Source organism: Lepisosteus oculatus, chromosome 20 (genome assembly GCF_040954835.1).
Source record: "Lepisosteus oculatus isolate fLepOcu1 chromosome 20, fLepOcu1.hap2, whole genome shotgun sequence".
Taxonomy (NCBI): domain Eukaryota; kingdom Metazoa; phylum Chordata; class Actinopteri; order Semionotiformes; family Lepisosteidae; genus Lepisosteus; species Lepisosteus oculatus.
Window position 1 is genome coordinate 17,278,448 of NC_090715.1, and position 19,439 is coordinate 17,297,886.

The window sequence follows — 19,439 nt, forward strand, 5'->3', positions numbered from 1 at the left end:
TTGAGAATGCCACTGAAGTATCTGCAAATCTTATAAATGCATTGGCCATATTGAACTTGGTATCATTATTAACAATACAATTTTAATTCAATATTTTTCACTTCTTGTAATGCAACTTTATTATTCTCATATTATTTTAATTGTTTATTGCAATACCTGTTTAAAAAAACAGTAAGAACAAGCTTTGGGACTATATTTTGCTTAATTATTTGTACTGTAAATCAAAATGAAAATTACTATGTAAAATTGAAAATACATTAGTGACAGCTTTGTGTAGAATGTATTCCTCACTTTACTGAAGATAAAACCCTCTTGCGTGTTGCGTGTTGTCCTATGGTGCATCTCACACGAACAGTTAATCCACATGCATCCACAAGAGGGCAGACAAACTCTTTCAAAATCAATGTCCTCATGTCTTTTTCTGCGCACCTCCACTGAAATGTTTATCTATATACAGTTAACGGTCATATAGCTATGCATGTGAAAAGAGTAATATTTGTCCATTGCTGGATCACCTCAGATTTCCTCATTAAATAATGGCAGAAGTTACATTTGACTTGCTTGTAGTCATTTCATTTGCTTTGGGCATTTAATATGAAATGTGCAGCAACAGCTACCTTTTGTTTTCTTCTTTGACATTTTGAATGGCCTTTTTACTAAAACATGTGTAGAAGTTTAACTTTGACTCATTGTTTCATTTTTCCACTGAATTCCACACGCAGTTCAGGAAAGCCTTTGTTTTCTCACATTTGTTTTCACATTTTATTACAAATTAGTCTGCAGTCCAAAAGGTCTTGAAAACAGCACTTAATTCTACTTATTGTCTCAGAAAATAAAGGTTTACGTGTTTGGTGGAGGGTACTATTTCGGTAGACTTCAATTTTGTTTGCCTCCTAAGTCTGAAATATATCAAGTCCCACTTATTTCAAATTTAATTGCTGGAATTGAAATAGATGATGCCTTAAAAGACTTTTCCTGCCTCTTTTCTTTTTTTTTAAGCACACCTGCTTTCCAATAGTAGTCTGATACACCTGCATTGATTGTGCAGTTCTTCTGACCCTATCCAGTGCCTCCCATCTGTTCCCATTAGCAGCAGTTCTCCTGTGCTTTCCTGAATTCTTTTCTATTGAACTCACAGAAAGTTATTTACTGTTGTTGAGCATGTTCTGTTATTTGCTCTTAAAGCACTAATGTCACTAGTGCACTGCAGGCGCCACTTCTAAATCTATTCCAATGTTTGTCGTCTCAGAGAAAGGAGCATTTCTGTGCTTATGATTCCTGTCTTCATAGAGAGTTAAAGGAAGCAATTATTGTTATGCTTTTCAAAGAATTTAAAATTTTCCGTTTATGATGTGTATGTTATATGCAGTACGTATACACTAATGGGCAAGAGTCTTAGCCATCTTAGAAACCAGGAGTACAATGCATGCACTGTATGAGTATCAACAATTAAAATCAAAGCTCACTTGACTAGTGGATTCTATACATATAACAACTTGAACTGTTGTTAATAAAGCTCAGTTCTGGGGAGAGAAAACTAAGTTTGTAATTTGGCACTCTTTAATTTACATTGATCAAAAGCTTTCAAAACATTATCATAAAAACTCAAGATAAACTATACATAAGCAATCAATATGAAGTGAGCTAATAAATCACATTTAATAATTAAAAAAATAAATCTGGGTAAAATACACCACAAAATTGTTTTTTATATAAACAAGAAAAAAACTGAAAAGAATAGAATAATGCAAAATGTCTATAAGGCTTTTGTACACATCACCTTCTCATGATGTTCCATGTTGTTTAATTTTAGCTTGTGTACACATTTTTAAATGAATATTTTTAATTGAAACGTGGCAACCACATTTTTGGGTGAAAGATGTCATATGTTGGCAAAAACAGCTAAACTAAAAACTTCTGATGTGAACATAAGGCTCTGTATATCGTTCATGGGATACATACAGGGTTCGCTGTATTGGGCATGTCTCTGTGTGCACTGAGAGGCCAAGGTGCTGTAGAGGTCACAGTGTTATACGCGGTATGTGGTGATTATGGAATCCAATGCAGGTGTCATGCTATTGCTGACTGACACGTTGTTTGAAAATAAAGACTGATTGGACCGTGCTCTTGGTTACGCTTTGTAAAACATACAGATTGGTACAGCTGATCTACGCACCATTTTGTGTTGAATTAAAAATGCTGCAGATGACTTTGTGGGACAACGGAAATGTGCAGCTACTGACCTTTAGCTTTGAAACTACAGTGTTTTATTGGTATAGTATTAGAATTCTGTAAATTCTAATAAAAAAATATGGTGGCGTGTGGAACTTTGTGCTGTACATGCAAACATTTTACATTTTTTCTTTTTCTCAGCTTTTTAGATGTTTTTTTTAATGGATTTTTGGGGTGTTAACCTCCGTGTCATTATCCCACTCTAGTCTTACACAATCTGGCCTTTTCTGTATTTCTCTCTTAGTTGAATTGCTGAAGTAATTTCTCACTTCTCCACTTAATCTGCTGAGTAGAGGGGGCTGCTGTTGCCTTATAATGGCTGCCACATGTCATTCAGGGGGGCGGCTCAGTCTTGTGGATGATGTGGGGTCCCTGCTATATGTAAAGCACTCTGGAATTCTTTGCAATGAAAAGCACAATATAAATGCTATTGATTAATCAAATTTAGCATGAATGAATAGTATTACAATTGAACAATTGCATACAGTTATATACAATTCAAATTTTGTTGTTGGTATGTAAGTGCTAGCCCTGATTCATTCAGTCATTAATTAGAGTTTTACTGGAAACTACACCCACATTGCCCTGTGCTTCTGAAACCTGGAAACATTCCACATCGACACTACATGATCTGAATTCAATATTGTTTTTGTATTTAGTGGAGACTCAATATAGGAATAAGAAACAAGGTACTTGACTTGCGTAAAAATGAATTTACAAGGATTAAAAACTGAAATGTATGTATTTTCTACTGGTTCACAATTCACATCAGGCTGTGTAATGGTTTGATTTATTTGTGAGCAATTACTACAATCTTTCCTAGGCTGTTTTTCAGTGACTTCTTGGTTCTCTGTGGGATTGTATCCTAAACTTGTTCAGAAAAAATACATAAATTATTCTCTTATCCCTGCCTAACACCCAAAACTGGACTTTTGTAGGAAGTTATTATATTCCATCATATTCAGGAAAAATGTGAGTATGCCATTAAAGGCATTTCAACCTCTGGCATTGACTGCTGTGCTGTTTATGAATAAGGATTGCTGATTGTTTAAATCCATGTGCACTGATGCATTGAACTAGCATAACTGGTAGGGAGGGTCATTATGCATATAATAAGGAATTTTTAAAATAAAATTATGCTCAGCCCTAGCAGGCCCATGGAAAACGGTTTAAGCATTGCTTGCTTTCATGTCTCTCTTCCACTGAAGCACGTTTTACCAAAGGGCTGTCCATGCATGTGGTAATTGTAACAGAGCAGGTCAGGAAATGGAATCAGATTTTTATAATGTGCTTTTCATGTCCTTTTTGATGAATCTATTTATCGGATCTGTAATGAGTACCACACATGGTTGGTTAGTCAAATTATTGAACTTTATCAACCTTGGATGAAATTCACAATGCATGCCAAACCTGTTGTAACATGCAAGAAATTACATCTGGGCCCAGAGGTTCAATAATGATTACTGTTTTAATATAACCGCAGTGGCGAGTGTGGAAAAAAAAAAACTATGCATGCATACACACAAATACATAATGCAGTATATATACAATCACATACTCACACACATAAAGCTAAATACATAAAAATAATTCATGTTGAGGGATTTGCCAAACAATTACAATGTTATTATGTGAAGTCAAGTACTTTATAGATCTTTCCAGTTTATAATCTTTGGAATTATAGAGGTATGAAAGAAAGTACAGGGTTTTTGATGACAGTGATAAAAATAGCTTTCCCCTACGCTGGGAAAGGTAAGTGATAGCAGGGACATGGTGACCAGCTATCAAAGGGCAAGATGAAAAATTGTGGTGGGAGTTAGAATTGGTCGCAGAGGGTCAAAGATAGAGACCGTAAGGGCACTGCAGCCCTGCTTGGAAGGAGCATAGTGGGAAGAGATGCTCTAATAGAAACAAGCGGGTCCTCTCATGTGGAACAGGTCGCACTGGAAGCTGATAATTACAAACGATACATTTTACTTTTGGATGACAACACCTTCCCAATACAAATGGAACGTCTTAGTTATTAATGGGTCAAATTAGAGCTCCTTGTGGGTACGGAGTTAAGCATCTCTTTGGAATTGTATGAAATACACTTCTGAAATGAAACCAGTTTTTCCATGATGCCATACTTTTTGGGGGGCTGAACTGATTGCTGTTCCCTGGAATTAAGTCTCTATAATAATTTAGTATATAGTTCTATCTTGTTAAAGCTGGTTCCATAATGCAGATGGCGAGGAAAGCTTTGTAGCTTAATTAGCAGTAACCCTGATGCACAGTCACATGTGAAAAGAATTGGGGAAAATTCATCAAAACAAACGAGTCCATATCTTAATGGGTCACATGTTTTTCACTAAAATTGTATTTCACTTTCAGTTTAGAGTTATTGCTATGGTTTGTTTTATCTGTACCCACAAACCTACTCTCTGCATATGGAACAGACATCACTATTTAAAGTGGTTTGGAGAGCAATCTCAGTCACTTTTTTAATTAACTACTGTAGATGAGACCTCTTCCAATGCACTAAGTGCTGCAATCATACCAACTATGTAAAATGATTTATTTTTATAAACCAGGAATAAAATGGGTTATTTTTTAATTTTTTCTTTAAATGCTTAGTTGTAGGGGAGCAGTAACAATATCTAAGTTAATAAGTTGGCCAGTACTGCTGTTAATGATCTCATTTGCATCATATAGTAAACCTTTGTATTAATGCAGGATGTGGTACTACTGAGGCATGAAAAATAAGTTTAAGAAAAATATACTAGTATCAAAAAATTATTATTACTATATTTTAATTGTAAGTCTGTTTTATACTCTAACCCAGTTAATACATTTTAACTAATTAATTAAAAGAGGTAATGGACAGAATAAACAGTGAATCTTCAAATTTTTGAAGTATGCACTGTGCAGTAATTTGAATTTCTTTTAACGGTACACAAGTGATGGACTTGCTGTTATTATGGTATACATCAAACTCCTTTATTGCATTCTAAACAAATTGGCCCCTTTCCCTGTTCTGAATATGACAATCTTCTGGGATCAGATCATTCTTATTGCTTTTCTTCAAACTGTCTGTTTAGGTTACAAGTATACTTTTTGTGATGAGGTAAATCGGAAATTGAGCACAAACATTTTTTATGTTCAAATTTTGTATTACTGTCTGGGGAGACAATGCAACAACACAATTCAACATTCAAACCAGACATGTATTCTGTAATAGTATAGAGTGTTAAATAGACTTTCCCCCAGAAATACAGCCAAGTCCAGCACTCTCACAACCTTCATTAAACAATATTTTGAATGAAGTCTTGCTGGTGTGTTGTACGTGTAAGTATTTACTTATAGTCCACAGTATTTGCTATGTATGTAAAGATCCTGTTTGATTTTCTTTTAATGCATAGCTTTCTAAAACCATTTAACATGATTTTTTTTAGTATAGCTGCCCAATTGCTATTGACTTCAATTTCTTTCTATTATCTATCTATTGACAGTTTGTTGATTGTGAACTCTTCCTAGTTCCTTCATAGTCTACTCTTTTAAGATAGTGAACCTGTGTTTTGGACTTTAGACATTTAAAATATATACGGGTAGTCTATAGCATACACCTAGTGGAAACTTCCTAAAATTTATTTTCCTACTCATAAGTGGAATTTTTCTCAAAGCACATTGGAAAAACACAGTCTGTTACTTTAGTAAAGTTTGGAGTAGGGAACAAATCATTCCTGAATACAGCCTTCTTTTCATCATGATAACTAGGCCTCTGTTTTATAAAGTGTGCAGAAACAAAATTTTGAGTGATAGCTGTATATATCTGTTCTGCAGTGCACTGTAATGAAACACGTAAGAAACATTAGGAACTGATTGTGAACATCATATCATATTTACACTTTTTAATCTATGATACTTTAGAAATTATGAAATTATCAAATAACGCTTCTGATCTACAATGACAAGTAACATATCTAAACATTTAATTGCTGTTGTATGTTTACAAATTCTAAGTAGTACTAGTAGTACACTATCAGAGAAAACTGACACAGTATATTTCCCAAGGAACAGATTACAGCTTTTTAAGTATTTTCCCTTATTCACAAAGGATTTTATTTCAGTGGATTCAATATTAATTATGTATAATGTGTACTAGCATAATTATCTGGAATAATGCAGTATTGCATTTGATTGCAGGGTAAAGAATACAGAGCTTAAATCCAGATAATTTATGTCTGTCTTAAAGATTCAATGTTTTCCCAAGGCATGATACTTTTTTTGCATTCTGTTTCTTTGAAAGTTATGTGCAGCACAAACTGTCTCCTGTGAATCGGCAACAAAGCAAGTTGTGTGCACTTCAAAGGACAGGCTTTGTTTGTGTTGTTCTGTAATATCTTGTATTTGTCATCAGAAACATTACTCTCTGTCACTCTCTGTGCCCTTCAAAAAAGAAAAATAAAAAACATCTCAACTCATGTGAAAGTGGTTAACATATTAATGTTTGGTCAATGTAAAAGCAGAGACTGTACATCAGTCAGCTTCTTTCATTTTGCTTGGCGCCTTCTTGGTTGCTGGCTTCCAAGAACAACAAGACTGTCATTTTTACACACAGCAAGGCAGGGCCCAGGATGTGGCCTGAAACAAAATCCAAAACCATTCAGGGAAACCAAAGCAGTTGCTAAACCTTTAGTGTGAAGACATAGCTGGGTCTGATTTGCAGCTTATTTTCTGCATTTGATAGCTGAAATGTCCTCCTACATGCACTGTTACTCAGGTCTGCAAAGGATTGTTTTGCTTTTTCACAAAAGTGTTTTGAAACCACCAGCAGCTTACAGCACACCTCTTTTCTCTCACTCTTTGTAACAGTATTTGTTTTATGCCATTGATGTTCAGGCATTATTACAACTGATTTTAAAAGCTTTACATTGTTGTTTTTGAAAAATATAACAAAATCTGGCACTGTGATTCTTATAGATATTGTGTTCTCTGTCCTATTTTACATGCCTTACATTGCTGCTATGAAGGTGGCAGATCAATCAACAGATCTTTGGTCTCCGATGACAATTTGCAGTTGTTGTAATGTCTGCTGTGATGTGCTTTTCAGAGCCGCTATATATTAGTATCAAAATAAACTACATTTCAAATTAGGTTTGAACCAGGTCTTTCTGAACACATGTATTAGATATTAGAATACCCCTATTTTAATGTTGGTGAAATTTAGTTTGCCATTTATTGATGTAATTGTTGGTGGAACATTACTGGGCTTCTTGACATACTCGAGCATGCTGTTTTATTTATATTGATATAAATAAATATTTATATCAGTAAAAAACTACATGGACAGATGATGTGGTGTTGCAGGAGCAAGGTGCTGCAAGCACTTTCTTGGTCATTTAGGACATTTGTTTGCCTAAGGATTTCTGATTTTGCTGCCCAGATCTCGGGTGTATAGTGGTGTACACTTCTCAGTTTGGAGAGGTCAGACATGGAAATGGCTCTTGGGGAATATGAGAAAAGTTTCTGGTTAATCAAAATAAATAAATAAATTGTTGCTTTAAGACCTTTTCATCTAAAGAGAATGAGATATTCAAATCGTTTTTGTTGTTGTAAATGATAAAAGAAAAATAAAGTAAAAGTTATTGAAACAGAAAAATATAATTTCTGTTCAACCTTGTACAGGAAGTACAGGTTTATATTTACTTAAGGTTCTAAATATGAACATTTACCTCACAGTTTTAAAATATTTTTAAATCTGTTTTAAATAAAACAGTGTGTTTTATTTCACCCGAGAAAAAATTCTACTTAAAACAACGCAAATATGAAAAGTAAATATTGTTCTTCAAATGTCTCATCTTTGTGTATATTAGTGATTCTTGGTGTAATACTTAGATGTACTGTAGATACTTAACCTTTTAAAGACTTTTTCAGTAAGATATCAAATAATTTAATTTATCATATAAATTTAAAAATAGCAGTTTACTTATCCACAGATAATGATTGTAATTAAATCTCACACAATGGGTACATTTTCTCTATTAAGAATATCTTTCACTAAAAGCACTTGCATATCTTTTTTTGGTGCAAATTCTCATGATCACACTCTCATATGTCAATTATGTTTACATAATTGACAATGACAAAGATTATGATTACAGTAGATAATGATAAAAAGAGGTACTAAAATAGGATAGAAGATTATGAAGTACAGTACCTTCTTATGGTTTGGGTAGACTGAGGATGAAGAGAGCTGTCATTTTTGTTAAAAGTGGTTGAAAAATACAGCTCTCAATAGTGTGCCTTTCCTACTGCTACATGTAAAGAGACACACAAAGCAAATAGCAATGAAAAGGAACAACAAAGATGAAACTCAGACCGGAATAAAAACAGATGTCAGGCATTTTAGAACTGATACTTTGCAGTTTCCAAGATCAACAAAACATTAACACTTCATCATTTTAGATTAATGTATTTATATAAAAATAAGTCACAACTACAGTAATAAGTGAATAAGTGTCTTGTTGCCCCAAAGATTGTGAACTTACAGTTTGCAGCTGGTACTTAGTCTGCCCTCTATGTTACCTGCAGCCAGTTCCCAGTTCCATTTTCTCTATGTGTCAATATCGGCATGCCTGTGCTGTTCTCAGGGGCTTGTCTTGCAACACTGCGGTGTAACAGATCAAGTGAACTTTAACTCTTTTTTTAAACGCACAGGATTTCTGTGGAAAGTAACAAATTGACTTGATCATGTATGTTTTTTTACTTGCATGCAGCCTTGGATTAGCTTTATTGAGAACAGCTTTTTAATAACATTTTTTGTATGATTTTAGAAAGGACAAACATGCTATAAGAAATAATCCAAATGCAAAATAATCAATGCATAGATTTAAAATTTCATAAGAGCAAGGTTACTCAAGCTGAAATGTGTGAATTTAAAATATTTTATTAATTTGGTTTTAAACCTAAGTGATTTTTTTAAATCTAGGCCTTATTAATACAAGGGATAATATGAATATTATACAGATAGTAATGTAGATATTCTGAATATGAACTTCAGAATACATACATGTTTTATGTATTGTGTTTGCTCAATTTATTAAAAGTTGTTTTGTTTTAAGTCTTGCATGTAATTGCTGGACTGTCATCTGCTTTTATAATTACTCTCTGTTGCTAGACTAGCTTGACGCTGCACAACATGAACAACAATACTTAATGATGAGAATAATTAGGGTTTTACCTATGTTTTTTACATTTATCAATAAATGTGATGCTAACTTCTGCAGAGAAATATTGTCACATTTCGCATTCTTTTTCTATGCACTGCAGTTTTAGAATCTTGTAAATCATTTACATGTCATCATGAAAAACAGATGCCGTAACAGTTGGATATGTGTTACAGTGTAAGGAGAACTAGCAATTAAAAGGAAAAAATATGTTTGTACATGCTGAAAATTTCTGGTGCTGTGGGCAGCTAATTTATTTTGTGATACAGACAGCACTGAATGCAGCATGCTGTATTCAGGATGGTAGTGGTTAATCGCCTTTGGCCCTGTTTTTACCCATAAGGGGAGAGTGACCCAATGCTGACCCTCTTTAATGTTCCGCAGCTAGAACTCGTAAAAACAACCTTGTCCTGTTGTTCACCTTAAAAGAAATTAATTTGTGCGGCGTCTCCGTAACAAGCTGCAGAGGTGAAGGATCAGTGAGTGGCCTGTGTTAGAACATGTAATCATGTTACTTGAAAATTAATGTCAGTGCCTTATTATGTTTATGAAACAATACATAGCTCCAATGCTGTTGTCGTTTAAAAATAGGTAGTTGCTTAATTTTTCCTTGATTACATGGTCACAGCAGCACTGTGTAATTGAAGGTAATATGCTTTTGTGATAAAATGATTATGGTAAAATGATACTTTTAGAAAAATCTGATCTAATTTAAAAAGAGGTCAAATTTAGATAATCTTTGAACTCCAGTGAGTGGCATCATTAAGTTAATTCGTCTGATATTTTTATTTTTGGATCTAGAGTTTTATTTTTAAGTGTCTGCCATTGTGACTCGACCCTTACTAGAACTCAAGTAGGTGGCATTCTGGTGATGGATGGCGCTGACTTAGTTTGTATTGGTTAATTAGACACGTTATTATGTTATTGGATCATGACTGTATTTACATTACTGAAATGATGGCAATGCATTGCAGCAGCTCACGTGAAATTGTTTTATATTGACAGAGTGTATATCCTTTTAAAAGCTGGTAAAAGCTATGTTCAGATTCTTTCATTTTTAACTATCCACTTGAATTGAAACTGCACGTCCATTATGCTGAAGAGGCAACACTTAAAGTGTCAAGGGAGTTTGGTTTTCTGTAGTCAATAGAGATATGATAGCTCCCGTCTTTTTTTGGCTGTATTAGCCAGGGAGGTGATGTAGCACATGAAATGCATGCTTTTTATATTATTTTTAACAGCGTGAGAGAAACAGTAAGTTAGTACCTTTCCCTTATGGAATGTTCAGTGGCTGAAGATGTCACCAAATTCTGAAAGCAGAAGTTCAGCTTTGGTAGAGCACATAGGGGCAGATCAACATGTTCTTTCTGTTTCATGCATGTGTTTTGTTTTTTATTTATTTTGGCACTTCATCCAAAGAATAATTATTAGGGCTGCTGTCATTTAGAACAATGAAGATTTTCATTAGTGGGGTTCAAGAAAAGAAAGTGGATTTATTTGCTGCTGTTAAGATAGTTCTGGCAGCAAGCACCCCTTGGTTTTCTAAAATGTGAGGTTCGAGGAGGCCCACATAATCATGGGAGTTATAAGGGGAGTTAGAATTCTGTCATAACCAGAACTGTCATGGATGACAACTGCATAATAGCTAATGGGAGCAGCCTGACCTGTGCTGTTGTATATTTACACACCTTTGTGTTGTATCAATTATTGCTTCATATTTCAGTGTAAAATCCTGATCTAGAGAAGCATTTTTTTTTTACCAACATGTTTACATGTTGCGCTGTTTCTTTCCCAATGTTTTCTTTTACAGTAAGGGTCCCAGTGTCTGAACTGTTTGAACTCTCATTTGTAATGGATTTAGGTAATAGGGTGCCAGTGGATGAGTGTCAATAACACATAATAGATGTCTCAGCCCTCGTCATCAGCTAATGTCCGTTTTCCTTGTGGTCATGGGGTCTGGAAGCAAAGTTGATCACAAAATCAACTGGAAGTACATTTTGTGTTGTGGTATGGTGAACAAAAATACTTAAATACCGACAGTAGCCATTTTGTTTCCTGTGTTACAGGGAGCTATTTGGAATTTATAGTCTTTATCTGTTATACTTTGCTGTGTCCGATAAAAAGAGGAGTGGTATTGACCAGGAGAGGCAGGCCAGCTCAAGATGTAGTTACAGACAACCTGTGGCTATATATAGTATAGTGGCCTCTATATCCTGTAAATAGCCACACTAGGAGTTAATTAGGTAATTTAAATTGTGTGGTGTAGTGTTAAGGCATATTATTTCAACTACAATTAGGTGTTATTAAAGATTTGTAATAATCTTTGTTGATTTGACCAAGTAGTTCTGTACTTCTCTGTAAGGACACTGAAATGTACTAACATTCAACTCTAATAAAAGCCATTATAAAGCTGTATCAGAGCTGAAATGTTTAATGATATATAGCACAGATGGACTGCATCAAGTCTGTAGTCTGTTTGTGTCCCAAAACCACGGGTCAAGGTCACTGTTTATCACCCAAAAGAATATCCATCAATGGGGGATCTACAGATCCTAACCAATCACCAACTTGTGATGTTGTACCTTAAAAGTGAGAACCCAGCTCATTTTCATTGGTTAAGTCACTGGCCTATCATCTCTTAAGCAGTCTGAGTCAGGATTTAAACTCTCCTTTTCTCCATGATGCTAGGCCGAGAGAGAGATTCAAGATATCTGAAACAGAAAAAATCTTGTGTTCTGAAAAATCTTGAGCCAACTGTTATTTTCAATTAAATAAGACCATTGGACTTGTTTTAGCAACATCCTAAATGAAGCATATTCAATACCAAGCTATAGGAGGGATAAACAGAGTTCTTCCAACTGTCTACCTGGCAGCACGACTAGCATACAAACTGTCCACAGACTCAATACTGAAGTTCAACCATGCTTCTTGTGGCATGGCTGCCCAGCAACGCAAGACAAGGTTCTCTCCCACTGCCTCTCTGCCTGTCCATGGGACACTCCCAGGACAGAGCAGCTGTCAAATCAGAAAACAGATTAGTCCAGCCAACTCCTTCTTTTTAGCGCCAAGTTTACCACATCAAAGACATTTGGCCAACAGATCTTTGAGTATAAAACTTCTTTACTCACATTATAATTCTCGAGAGCCGCACTATTATTCCAACATGTTTCAGGTTTCATTCACGGTAGTAAAATAATTTTTACTTTTATCTGAGAGTATAAATGTGAGGTAATTATATGAGACTGATAAACCTATGAGGTAGACCATACCATATTATAAATGATTAATTTTAACTCTGAAATTATTAACTCTTCTTCTTGTAACCCCTGAGTGAATGTTCTCCTTGAGATTAGCATTTTGTATCACAGCAGATCATTTCACAAATATATTATATTATGTTTGTTTGTTATACCTTTGACTATACATTATTATGCTTATTAGTTCCTTAAAGTCATCAAGTACTCTCACAATTTACTATTACAGTTTCTGATTATCACATTAAATTAAACCCCCACATTACTACAGCAGTGAAAGTTGTTCCTGCACATTCTCACATGGTTGTAATTAGGGTTTTTATTTAGTATATAAAGGATGTGCACAGTGTTTGTGGTAATTTATAATTCATGAGTGATGTTTTCTTTATTTTAAAACCTTAAAAAAGGCATAAAGTAGAGCCTTCTGGACTTCACTTTAGTGGCTACTATGAATTTTGAATAGGCTGAGAATAGGATCTGTCACAATCTTTTAATGATGCAATCAATTAATGGTGAACAAACACAGGCAGAGGTCCAGTTGGTTGCATTTTAGCTAACACATCTTGATAAGGGAATGTTTGAAACTCAGACATTGGTACAGGTTTGAGACATACAGTTTGCCCAATACAGTACAAATCTCTTTCAAGCTGTTTATTAAGGACTGAGTAAAAAATAAAACACATGACTCAAATAGAAAACTGAAATCATTTGACTTGTGATTATGAACTAAGCTGGAACAAAATCTATACAAGGGGTACCCCAGAACAAGCATTCAGTTACATGCATGAACATTGACACATGAACATCCCAACAGTTCCATACATATGAATTGTATGGAAAAATGGTTAGAATCTGTCATACTTGGCTGAAATAAATTTTCAGCCAAAACTATAAATAACCCTCCTAATGTTTATTTGTGGAGTGTATCATACTATTGGAACAGAATATATTGGCTGAAAAACATGTGATTTCTGAATTGGTGGAAGTTTAAACCCTTTGATAACCTCAATGTTGCCCAGTGAGCTGAAAGGATACAGACATTGTTTGATATCCGGGAGATAGGCCTGCTCAAAAAATGATTTAATTTGCAGAGAAATTTTGGTGTTGAAAGTATGTTTGACAAACAGTTTATTTTTATTAGAGATGATGTACCTCGAGTTTCCCTGTCAATTGGATCGGAAAATCTTTGAAAACGACATAATGTTTCACAAATATCCAAAGTGTATTTATTTTATTTACTGACTTTTAGTTTTATCTGTACAAAACAGATAAATGAAAAACCTTGAGGTGCAGTGATTTGGATGTTGAAGCAGGTTTCTGTACTGAAGCAAATATCTGCTTCCTAATCACTGGCTGAGGATGAGCGGTACTGTAACTTTACTTTTTTTTTAAATTCAGATGTATTTTTCCAAATTAGGAAATAATAAATTGATAGAGTTAGCTGTAGTACAAGTGCTAATGTTCAATATCAAATTGAAATAAATTTGGATAATTCCAGAACTAATGGGACAAAGGGAATTAATCCATACTTTTTTTCTGGCTCTGAAGATGCTCTCAGCAGATTTGATATTGTTAAGCAGTTGAGATATTTTATCTGCTTTGCCTTACTATTGTCCATTAAATTTAATTTGATCTTTTAAATCTGCAGTATACTTATTATTGTTTTCTTCACTTTTTTTTCTTTTAAATCTTCTTAAAGAAGCAGTATAATGGGAATGTAATCATATTAATTTATCCTCTCAAGACCTGTGACTTCATTACAGCAGCCTTTTTTATTTGAAACTTTTCTCCCTGTTACTGTAGTCTTGACATAATCCAAACATTTAGGGAATATGTTGTCAGCATTTTGTAGGTGAAGCACATAATCGGCTGATACATGGAACGAAATCTTATGTATGAAGGTATCTTTAAACTTTTTTTTTTAAACTTTAATTGTAATCAAACATATTTGTTGTTTGGTGTTTTTTGTTTGATCATATCAGGAAATTAAAGAGGTAGGCCGCACAGCGGGCTACAGGTGAGATGTGATGCTTGCTGCTTCATACCAACACCTGTAAGAGTGCTATTTTTATTTGTTTTTTGGCACTTATAAAAATAATCTCTTATGCAAAGGAGAAGTGTACTCTCTGCATTACACCTAATAAGGTGTCATATAATCTAATTCCATGCTTCACTTGTCAGAATGTGCTTGAAATCCCACTTCAATTTGGAGTTTTAATGGATCTTACACTTTAGCACTTGCCATACAATTCTTTTTAATGAAAATCAGATTAAACGTAATCTAATTAAAGTTAATTTTAATCCGTGCTATCAAAGCCAAACTCTCATCTTGTGTCTTAGTTACTTGGTGTCAGACTCTGTAGGTTTCCAGATGCACAGTGATATATGTCGACTGTCAGTCAGGGCTTTTTTTAGTGTCTCAGAGCTTCTTCATGTAAATATTTAGTCAATTCATGTGTATATTTTAGGCTTATTTTAGAACACCTGCACTACCTACTGTATAAGACAAAAAAAAGAACTTTGTAGTAATTTCCTGATGCTCTCTCACTCTGCACTGTTGATTGTTTTTAATCAAAGTTGTAATTTTTGATTACCTTTCAAATCCATAAATGTGTAACCTACCTAACCCAATCATGAAATCAGCATTTAGTATCTCTACATGTTGCTGTTAATTTCAATCTTGTAATCAATATGCATATTGATAGCTTCCGGAGTCACATACCAGTGTGATATGAACTTGAACTTTCATTTTGCTTAGGTCTGGGAAATAAAACAAAGTATAGAAAAAAGGTAAACTTGGTAAAGGAGATCTACAAAGTCCTTACCAAGTAAACAAACAGTTCTAACTATGCTTCATTGGAGTCCGCCAGGGTCATATGTGTGCCACTTGTAAGCCATACTTTGAAACTGTTTCTTTTTGTTTCATTGGTAATATGCATGCTGTGACCCTTTCCATTTTAAGTCTTAGGTTCAGTTGTAGTGCAGTGGAAAAGGAGACCAAATCCTTGCTATTTTGACAGCTGTGCAGGCTTCATTTATAATCTGTTCAAGTGGTCAGGTGTAACCATTTCAGAACTACATAAAGCTATTGCTGACTTGTGTCATTCTGTGGTCTCTTTGGTTTAAAATAGAAACAGGACTGAGCAAGAATAGAGAGTAATTTATCTCACTGAGGAAGGTGTCCTATAGCTCCTTCAGGTCATCTGTGGGATAAGAAAATGTATGATTATGGAAAGCTAAAGCAATATGAATGTTGTACAGTACCTGACATTTCGGGTGAAAGATTGAGAATAACCTGGTGTGGAGTAAAAAATAAAACAGTGAAACACGATTTTAAATGTATAAATAGGCTGTGGCCCAGAAACAAAAAAATGAGATAAATACCATCAGACATAAAGTTTCCAAAATCTGTGTATGGATTATTCCCTTTTGATATGATCTCCAATATAACGTCCAAAACCAATAACATTTTTAAAGGTTCCTTTAGCGGAGGAGAACCACAAGATTTTTACTGATTAAGATTCCTGAATCCAGCAAAATTGGAGAAGGAAGATAATAAACATTGGAAAAGGAAGAGACAAGTTAAGTAAACTTTGAAAATATTTTTTGATTTCAGCAAAATTGGGCTTCAGGAGAAAACATTTATTGATTGTTTTCAATGTGAACTGCCCCAAAACATAGTTTATTTACAAATCTAGCATTTAAATTAAGGTGACATTAATCCTGTACTTGATTGTGTCAATAGTGTTGATAACAAGCCAGCTGCTGTGGGATTTATTTAAAGATGGAATTTCAACAATATTTCAAGTCCTCTTCTGTGTGATCTAGCTTATTGCTTAATGATTAGTACATATTCTTTCATTTGACAGTCAGATTTTCACTCTTACGAGCTGGTTTCTCATATAGCATTTGAACTTTTTTATAATAACATGCCTTTGTGTATGTTAAAGGCATATAGTACAGGTACTTAATATTTATGAATTTTCTAACTACTACACTGTACTATAAATGAGCAGGATTGGTAATGTTTTCCTACCTAGGGTTTATGCATTGGCAAATGGCTTTAAGCATATAACTCAAATAATTAACCAGGAATGTTTTTACATACATTTATAAGGTGCAATTCTGTGCTGTATTAAGGTGAAGTTTGGGTGTTTGAGGGATCATGTTTGAGTTTTCTTACCAATAAGAGATTATAATGTGAGAAGGACCCCTATACAAGTCTTCACTTTATGGACACTTTTTGAGGAACAAATTAAGCTCATATAACAAGGGAGTATGGTATTGAAATTGGTGAATGCATAAAGTCAGAATATGGGCAATATGTCATTTTGTTCTTGAACAAACTCCATATGTATCCAGAGAATATTGCATAATTCTCAATAAAACACTGCTTTATCCAGAAGCAAAGACCTGAGTCATGATCCAACCTGTAGAGAAAGACAACATCTAGTAACATTTTACTATTTTTTCTCACTGCATTGTGGTTTAAATTTTTTTGCAAAAAAAAGTGATACGATTCTTGATCACAAACAAATCACAAATGTTTTAGCTAAGGTTTATAATATTAAAACAAAATGCCTTTTTACCTTGAAACTGCCATCATTAGTTTAACACTGTGTTCTATTTAATTAAATAACCTTTTTCATTGATTGAAGTGTATTTCAGAAATTGATGATTACCTTTTTTGGTTTTACAGCAGGACAATGTGAATGCTGAGATATCCGAAAATGCATCTTAAAAACATGCCCCTTCTCTGATTTTGCTAAAGGTTTTGAGACGGCAAGGACTTTTGCTCTCCACGGAGCCCATGTTATTCTGGCCTGCAGGAACAATATTCGAGCCACAGAAGCAGCAAAGTCGATCTTGGGAGAGTGGGTGAGTCTCACCAGAAACTACTACTATTATGCAAGTTATGATCATTCAGTGTGGATACAGCCCTTCTTTCCTGTTCTATACAATCTGCATTTTAAGCACTTTGGCATTTTCTGTTCAAAGCTGGTATGGAGCAATCTTGTTTATAGTCATCTTACGAATCTACTTATGTAAGATGGCTGTAAATTTTACTAGACTAAGTTATTGCTATGCTTAATTTTATAATAATGTTAAAGTGTTAACATAAGATATATTTAACGTATTATGCCTGATTTGAAAATGTCAGAATGTTTCCTCTTCTTTGCAATGTCTGCTTGTTAGAGACTTTCGTATATCCAAAGCAAGTCCTTTATGTCAGGGTCATAAAGTATTGATTGATTGAATTTCTGCCACTGTAAAAGGGTTCATGTGGCACTGAGGATGTTATGGAAAGTTACGTCACTCCCTTGGAACCTGGTTAGCCTTGAGTTCTGCTGTGAGAGGTGGCCTGGCCTGTTGGCAGAATGGAATTCCCCATGGTTTGAGACAGAGTTTGAGAGTTTGAGTCTGTCAACAGAGCTAGGACAGAGCTGCCCTTCATCTTGTGCCATATTGGCCCAGCGCTGTGGAAACATGATGGTAACCTGTAGCACCGGTGTCCTGCAGAACTGAAAGAAGCAGATGTTTGTGACCATGTGTCTATTCTTCTATCCTCTTGTCACTCTCTTGTCTAATCAATATCGTACCTCTGTTTTGAGGCAGAAGGGATATAGTGATGAGTAATATCTCAGACAACTTAATATTGACCTTCATGGGGAAGAACAAGTCAACCTCTGTGTTATTAATATTGCTGATTTCTAGGATGTGCTCATTTCTTTACCTTCTTCAGACCTCATCAGACACGAAACATGTAGCATTTCCCCCTATTTCCTAGACATTCAGGGCTCGGACGAGACTTAAGAGGTGTGTCTAGAGGGGAGTCCTGCGATGACTTGAATAGCCAAACAGTATTTTTCCTCTATAAACTTTCCTTGAATTTTCTTAATTGCTTAATTGTTGTTGCCAGAACTATAATTTTTAATTTAGAAAAAAATGCATTTTAAGTGGTTCTTGCTCGGTGGCAGGCAGAGGCATCATGGATGATGACTGTCAAAGATAATTTGTTACCAGCTGGAGATGGACTGGTGGGTTCTTGCTGCCACTCTAGCTTCTAGCTAAATAGTTGTTCTTATCCAGATTTTTCCACCAAAATAGTTCATTTTACACTGTGAGTCTTGCCTTCCACTTTTTCTGTAAGTCCTGCGTGTGTCTACTATTGTGAGGGTAAAGGAAAGTGCTCTTTGTAATAGCTATTGTTATTGGGAAGTGTAGGAGTAAGGAGTGCTAATTAACTTTGATTATTGCGCTAATATTATGGCACTTTGACAGTCGCACAGATTTATGACTCTGGGAAAATAAACAAATGAAATGCAGGTGCTGGAGCAGAAAGAATAAGCTATTACAGAACTTTAATTACAAGGAACCTGGGGCTGTGAGAGAATTAGTTGATTAATTACAGGATGCTTATAGATTACAGCAAATCGTAAGCATTTTAACCAACAAAAATATAATAAAAGAAAGCCCTTGCCAGTTTGACTAATTTACCATCACTGACAATACTACAATCCATCTTGGCATGTTTAACAAATGTTCTGGTTGCTGTTAGGCATTTTACAGGGACTTGAGTCCTCCGGTTTAAATAATGAATTTCACAGCTGTTTATTTCTGCTTTATGCCTCTAAAGGAGCTATAATCCAGCTTTCAATATTTTTGCTGGCAATTATAGTAATTTAAATCCTTTTGAGTAAAATAGGAACAATTTCTTACAACAGTCATCCATCAAACAATAAGT

General features: G+C 34.7%; 1 protein-coding gene across 4 annotated transcripts in view; it reads left to right on the forward strand.

Moving 5' to 3' along the window:
* Positions 1-19,439, forward strand: part of wwox (WW domain containing oxidoreductase) — a 376,030-nt gene that overhangs the window by 6,022 nt on the left and 350,569 nt on the right. For all 4 annotated transcript variants that reach the window (XM_069181372.1, XM_069181373.1, XM_006641135.3 and 1 more), the window contains exon 5: positions 17,466-17,572. In XM_069181372.1, the coding sequence (XP_069037473.1) occupies positions 17,466-17,572 (107 nt within the window). The remainder of the gene's footprint in view (positions 1-17,465; positions 17,573-19,439) is intronic.